Here is a 7,872-nt window from a genome sequence, read left to right as displayed (position 1 = left end):
AATAAACACAATATCGTATACAGATGAAAATTTTTAAAACCAAACTAAAACTTCAAGTAAACTTGTGAAAAAGCATGCAGGTCTGAGCTCCATTAACAGCAACAGTACCGTGGAACAGGTTTAAAAGCATTTAAAACCACAGATATGGGCAAATCAACATAAAATAATGTTTCGTTTTTAACACGTGAAATCAAGTAGTTAGACATCAACACATTGCTAGGAACTTGCAATTTTCTTTTTCCATCAATAAAACATTTCGGTACATTTAACTTTTTTTGGATCATACTACAGTTCGTTTAAAAGCTCTGTTAAAAAAAACCCCTCTTTCATTCATAAAAAATACCCAAAGTCTTGTTACGGGGAAGTGTTTGGATCTGTCTGTAAAGTAACTGTTGAAATGTAACAGGATTTGTGTGACGGTTCAGAAGTCAGTGCTCTGCTGAGCTCGGGCCAGCATCATCTCATACCTGCGCAGATGGTTAACCAGCGACTGCACGTACGTGAACACACACTTGGAGTCTGGTTTCTTACCCATTATCATCATGTCCTCCACCTCCACCAGGGGCATGCAGTTAGCATAGGCCCTAATGTAAAGACACAACGACAGGAAAACATTATACAAAGGACATGATTTCTACTGTGCTGTACATGCAGCCTACACACGACCGACACTGACACTCGATACACAGATATATTCTAATCATCATGCACTCAATTACCACAGAAAATCATTCTGTGAAAAAAAAGAAATCTACAGAAATGTCTATCTCTATAATCAACGAGGCTGGAAAACCTTTTGAAAATCGTTAAACATTGTGTGTGCTGACATGATAAAATTGGTTTTAAAGTATAAATGGGTCTACATAAAAATATAGAGCTATTTTATATATTAGGAACCTTGCATACATTTAAATGGGGGGTGTGTGTGGAAATTGTAAAGGAAAATATAAATATATATTTACACTCAAATATGCATTTAGTTTTGTGGGGGGGGAAAGGCTTATTTTTTATTGTATAGTATGAATGGATTTGAAAATAAAAATCTATTTTTAAAATGTTAGGAACCTTCCCTAAATATAAAATAAATATTTTCATATTCGTTTTGTATAAATGCACATTTCAGTTTTTAAACCCTTCGAAATTCATAAAAAGTATTTACATATTTTGACCACGAAAAAAAAAAAAATATGCATATAGTTTTGTAAAAAAAAAAGTTCTCTCAATAATATCATACTTGTTTTTCCTTCCATAGTATGAATAGGTCTACATAAAAATAATGGCTAAATGTATAATATGGATATATTTTATACTGTATGTGAATGTGCAATTTTGTATAAATGCATATTTCTGTTTTTAAACATTCACATACAGTATAAAATATATCCATATTATACAATTAGCCATTATTTTTATGTAGACCTATTCATACTATGGAAGGAAAAACAAGTATGATATTATTGAGAGAACTTTGTTTTACAAAACTATATGCATATAGTTTTTTGGTCAAAATACGTAAATACTTTTTATGAATTTTGAAGGGTTTAAAAACTGAAATATGCATTTATACAAAAATGCACCGCTCCATAAACTTCCATCATAAATGCATTACTGTAAACCGATGAACAGCCAGATCGTCAGCGGTATGTATAGAGGTTCAGTTTTAATGAATTCTGAAAAATGTTCTACTTATTAAACTCAAGGTTCTTGATAGCAAACATTTAACATGTGCCAGGAACAAGCGAAGAACACCGAGTTTGCCTCTGTTCTGTGTCCGACGTGCTCTTTAAAACGCTAGCTAAACCGCTGTGTTTGAGATCCTGTCGTTCCTCGTGTGTGTGAGCAGGACCATGTTTGGGCAGTTTCTGCTCTTCAGTGCAGTTTGTCGATTCCCTCCCACAAACCGGGCAAGCTGGCAGACGCACAATATTTAGTTATGCTAATCGTCAGAAACTGACAAACAGCACGCCGAGGAAGACCTCGTCACGGTGCGTGTGCGAGACCGAAAGGCCTTACCTTTTAAGCCGAATGTCTAGGTGTGGTAAACCTGAATCCAGCGCATCTGCTAACTTACACTTCGCTAGGAAAGTATTTTGGCACACTTGAAAATATCAAACTAAGTTAAACCTGCCAACAAATTATGCTAGACCTTCTCAGAAATCATTAATGCAATGACGACTGGTGTGACAGTTTTAATCTCAATGTTTTCTCCCATAATGCATTCTGCTCCATGCTTTTATAAAGCTTCCTGTCATGTGAGTGTATATGATTTAACATTAAGTACAATTCAAAAAATGTTATGAGTAAATAAATGAATGGGCTGCACAATATAGCGAAGTGAAATCAATATTGCGATATGGCTTCATGTGATACATAATTAATTAGATAAATATATATGTGCTGATTGAGATTATTTTTGAATCTGTTTCCCTAGTGAAAAAAAAACTATTTAAAATACATTTAATTTCACACTAAGCATTCTACAAATCCATTGGCATATTTACTGACATATCGCTTGAGACTTACTGATATAAATACTATAATTCAACTTTATTTTGAGTTGTACTTTATTGAACAATACACATTTTCTTAAAATTAAGCCTAAAATGTTTTTTAATATCACTAATATTAAGGAAAGTCTTTAAACGCAAGAAATTTACTTGCATTTTAGCAAGTATATCTTTAGTTGGACCGGATAACTAAAGTGCATTAAGTACAAAATTAGCTGTTCCAATTTAGCAGACTTTAAATATACAATATATGTAATATACCAAAAGTACAATTGCAGGGTATTTATATTAAGTACAAATAAAATAAATGTATTTCAAATACATTTTGGTATATTTATTTTTCACTAGGGTTGTAATTTTATATTTTTTGGAAAAAAGGAAAAAAAATGTCTACAGTTTTAATTTTTATTTCTGTTTTTGTTTTAGTTATTTTAGTGCACTATGTTGCATACAAGCGTATAAGTATTTAATTTGATTTCAAGTGACGGAAATGGTTTTAGTTTCAGTTACCTATAATAACCCTGCTCTCGGATCTTTTTTTCTTGAACCAAATAAAGTGAAAAAACCCAAAACGTTATATTTGGTTATTTTCAATCCTTTCACTTGCACACACAGTTTCACTAAAGATAAAATAATGTGTTTAAAGGTTTGTTCGCTCCATGTTCAGCTCAAATCCCGTGCGAGCTGCGCTTCTCCTCAATATCTGATCTGGCTCTCACCGTTTTGCTCTGAGTTTTGACCCTAGGGGGAGTTTTTGGTTTTGACCAAGCCCTTCAGCACCAATCCCCTGTAGAACTCCTGGAGGTACGTGTACACGCACTTCCAGTCCGGCTCCCGCATCCGCACCATATCCTCCACATCCAAAAGCTGCGGACAGTCGGCCAGCTTCCTACTCTCACGGAGACGAGGCCACAGAGGAAGAAAAGCGGATCGAGACAGGACGAAGAAACAACAGGTGGAGTGGGAAACACGAGGGCCAGTGAGGGGAGAGAAATGAGACACACAAGACAAAAATCAAAAAGCCCACATTAAACTCTGACAGTGTTTTCATGCTTTTACAATCACAACAAATACATGTGCAAAGACAAACAACATCAAATAGAGCAACAACAATGCATCCATTTGGTGATCTCATTATGCAAAATAAATGTGCCTGTGAACGAGAACATACAGTATGGGGACAATAACAGCAATGCATAGAGTGACTGCTAAACATGTGACCCTTCAGCTCCAGACAAACCCGGTTTGTCCGCCTGTAAAACAGCCTGTTGAGTGTCTGTAGAAGCTCAGTGACGGCTCATGCTGGAGGAGTGCAGACCGCACTCTTTAAAGGCACACATCTGTTACTGCTTGGAAAATCACTACCGTCCCACATATTAGATGGACTTAAAGGTGCAGTAGGCGATTTCTGAGAAACACTGTTGATAATTGAATTCGACAACCAAACAAACACACCTTTCGTTGCTCCGCCCACAAAAGTAAGCGAGGGATGATGTACATCCAGCCGGTGGTTCTCTCACAATAACCCCCGACCGGATGATGAGGTTTGATAAGCCTGAAGGGGGTTATTTCGAATCCACTTTGTTTTTGTCTTTTTTTCATAGCCAGTACTATGTACAAATGTACTATGTGTGTGTGTGCTGTTTTTTCAGCACACACACACACCAGATATCTAAGAAATATCCAGAAGTTTGTTTGGGTGTCGATTTAAATTTTCAACAGAGTTTCTCTGAAATTGCTTACTGCACCTTTAAGGCGTTTTCAGACCTGAAGATTGTTTGCTTTGTTTTAAAACAGGGACTTATTTTGTTACTAAAAATCACATTTTCACTTTGGTTCGGTTTGCTTTCACAAAGCAACATTTTAAAGTGCAACAAAAAAATGCTTAAGCAAGTCATGTGAGAGTAAAACTACGGCAGCACGATTATGGGGGGAAAATCTAATTGATATTTTCCTGATAAAAAAATTGCGACTGGTTTAAAATGCGATTTAAATTTGTTGCTTGTTTCTTTGTAGGGCTGCTGTGATTATACATAAATATGGATATTAAATAATAATAATACCAACTATTACTACAACTATTTATATTTTAAAATGACTAAATAAAAAATAAGAAATTAAAAAAGTTAAATAAAAGATATTATAATAAATATATTTTAAAATTACAATACTAACAATCATGCATTTTCAATGAGTCTGTGAGTCGACACGTTGAGCTGCGTAAACGACAAGGCAACTACCAAATAACAATAAGTTCTCATTATTTAAAATGTGTTAATGCATTAACTATCAACGAGCAATACATTTGTTACAGTATTTATTATCGTTAGTTAATAAACATCCAACTGTTCATTATTAAGTTCATGTTAGCTCAGGTCCATTGCATAATATTAACAGACTCAACTATTGATGTGAATAATGTATTAGCAAATGCTGCAAATTTGACCAAAAACAAACAAGACTCGTGTGATTTGAGACGAGTAAACGGTGCAGTCGTGTACAGCGACAGGCCGAATAGCGCTAATGACTCGCAGACTGAAGCATTACAGATGGTGCCTTTAATGATGACGACAGCCAGGGGGAGTGAGGTAAACCAGTGCTCAGTCAGGTGAAAGAAGAGGACATGAGGAAGTGTCTACTGAATTACCTGGACACAGACCAGCCAGGTCAAAGGTCAAGAAGGGGGAAGCAGGTTAAGGCCTACTCTCAGGTAACCAAACAACACTGACTCTGACTTTGAGTAACGCTCCTCCGTTAGCAGACACTATCTGGATGTTTAAATGCATGAATGTTATGTTACTGGGAAATGGAAAAGGAAAGGAGCACAGGAGAAAGGTAAATTATATTTTAAAATTAGGGTTTAGTTATTTAAGTGGACCTGCCTTAAGGAAATGACAGCTATTAAAAGATGATTAATCTCAGAGGACTGGAGATGCAGATCAGATGAACTTGTTAATAGGTTTGCTTGTATTAAAACAGGCTCAGAAACAAAACAAAAATAGTTATATAGTTACAATACCATTCAAAAGTTTGAGGTCAGTACGATTTTTTAAACACTTTTATTCAGCAAAGGATGCATTAAATTGATCAAAAGTGACAGTAAAGATATTTATAATGTTATAATCATCATATTAGACTGATTTGTCATGTGATCATGTGACACTGAAGACTGGAGTAATGATGCTGAAAAATCACAGGAATAAATTACCTTTAACAATACATTACAACAGAAATCAACTACTTTAAAGTGTAATAATATTTCACAATAATACTGTTTTTACTGTATTTTTAATCAAATAAATGCAGCCTTTGAGACTTCTTTTACAAATCTTACCAGTCTGTTTGCCTAAGTGTGTTTTTTGGAGTTTGACAATAATAGAAACGTGGGGCAATTCACTAAGAATCAATTGCACACACTGTCTGCATAGTTTCAAAATCTGATTCACTAAAGAAATTATGCAAATTAGCTATTGCCACAAACACGCCTACAAATTGATTGCATGGCACAATAGTTAGTTAGTGCCCGCCTGCTTTTACAGCAAGTATTTTTTTCCATTAATTTCTCTCCAAAACCGGACAAAAATACAAAGGTACTAAGTGAGGGAAAGAACTCCAAACAGCATAATCGAATAAAAAAAAACGATGGAGAAATATAAAACTACTCATTTAAAACTGTTGATTATATCTATAGAAACAATATATTTTAAGTTTATCGCAAAATATGCATATAAATACAAATATTTAAGTAGTCTGGGCGGAGCTAAAGAGGTGTTTTGGTGATTTGTTTTCTGTGCAGTATTATGGGTAATGTAGTTTTTCACCTCAAATTTAGCTGTTAAGCTATTTTTAAAATCAGTTGAAAATCCAGCTGATGGTTTCAAATACCATCGCGTAGCTCACACTTTATGTTAAATTCAATGAATGGAGATTTTTGCACTCTATTCTCCAGCCGGTTCTGAGGGTTCAGCAGAACTTAATCTGGCAGACTTTACTGTGACTGTACAGCATCACTCCACCGCTGTGACATCCAGACACTTCGGCTCAAGACGCAGAATGTATTGGCCTGGTTATAATGTCATTAAAACTATGTACACAAGCACTCCTTGCCCAAAACAATCTGCTCACTACCAGCTTTCCATCTGTGGTAACAGCAACACATTAATTGCATCAGGCCAGTGTTTCTGAAATGCCTTATTTGCATTGAAGGGAGTGAGTGTTTTCTATTGTATGTAACTTGTCAGTCAATCCATAAATTCATATAAGAATGCATTTCATGAACACATTTCACAAACCTGCTAAAGTTGGACTCTGTGAATAAAGTCAAAAGCTGCAATTGTTTAGTGAATTCGCCCCATTGTGCAAACATTCAGATCCCGGATTGAATTGTATTCCTGCCTGGCGTGTTATGGTTCTGAACTCTTGCATGTATTTGATGTGTGATATGAGCATATGGACTCACTCTGCTGTGTTGAAGGCCATCTCGAAGTTCTGCCTGCGGTTGCTGGGACTGAGGCTGGAGTAGTCGAAGGCCTCGGGGAAGAAGTTGTGCACCAGAGCACAGAACGCCATCCCGTCACTCCAGCTGGAGGAGAAGTTCTGGATGTCCACGTTCTTCATGATGTGTAGGAGACAGAAAAAAACATGAAGACCGAGAGCTAGTAAGGATGTACTCAACTATTGAAAAGTTTGTGGTTGGGAAGATTTTTAAATGTTTAAGGAAGTCTCAACAAGGCTGCATTTATTTGATCAAAAATACAGTTAAAACAGTAATATTGTGAATTTCGGTAACACTTTATTTGACAGTGTCTTTGTTACATATGTTACATGTAGTTACCATAGTAATAACAGTAAATGATGCATAATTACATGCAACTAACCCTCAACCAAATCCTAATCCTACCCTAACCCTATAGCAAATACACTCACCGGCCACTTTATTAGGTACACCTGTCCAACTGCTCGTTAACACTTAATTTCTAAGCAGCCAATCACATGGCGGCAACTCAGTGCATTTAGGCATGTAGACATGGTCAAGACAATCTCCTGCAGTTCAAACCGAGCATCAGTATGGGGAAGAAAGGTGATTTGAGTGACTTTGAACGTGGCATGATTGTTGGTGCCAGAAGGGCTGGTCTGAGTATTTCAGAAACTGCTAATCTACTGGGATTTTCACGCACAACCATCTCTAGGGTTTACAGAGAATGGTCCGAAAAAGAAAAAACATCCAGTGAGCGGCAGTTCTGTGGGCGGAAATGCCTTGTTGATGCCAGAGGTCAGAGGAGAATGGCCAGACTGGTTCGAGCTGATAGAAGGGCAACAGTGACTGAAATAACCACTCGTTACAACCGAGGTATGCAGCAAAGCA

General features: G+C 36.3%; 1 protein-coding gene across 8 annotated transcripts in view; it reads right to left on the bottom strand.

The window, feature by feature from the left end:
* Positions 1-421: 421 nt before the first annotated feature.
* Positions 422-7,872, bottom strand: part of smtnb (smoothelin b) — an 81,439-nt gene continuing 73,988 nt past the window's right edge. For 6 of the 8 annotated variants that reach the window (XM_056232775.1, XM_056232774.1, XM_056232778.1 and 3 more), the window contains 2 exons: positions 6,967-7,118; positions 422-584 (listed from right to left, as the gene is read on the bottom strand). In XM_056232775.1, coding sequence (XP_056088750.1) covers positions 422-584; positions 6,967-7,118 — 315 coding nt within the window. Of the gene's footprint in view, positions 585-3,226; positions 3,397-6,966; positions 7,119-7,872 lie in introns of all 8 variants that reach the window. The other 2 variants (XM_056232777.1, XM_056232779.1) reach the window with 1 other exon arrangement.

Source organism: Rhinichthys klamathensis, unplaced genomic scaffold (genome assembly GCF_029890125.1).
Source record: "Rhinichthys klamathensis goyatoka isolate OS25496 unplaced genomic scaffold, OSU_Roscu_1.1 h1tg000356l_1, whole genome shotgun sequence".
Classification (NCBI taxonomy): Eukaryota; Metazoa; Chordata; class Actinopteri; order Cypriniformes; family Leuciscidae; genus Rhinichthys; species Rhinichthys klamathensis.
This window is presented reverse-complemented; position numbering and strand designations above follow the sequence as displayed.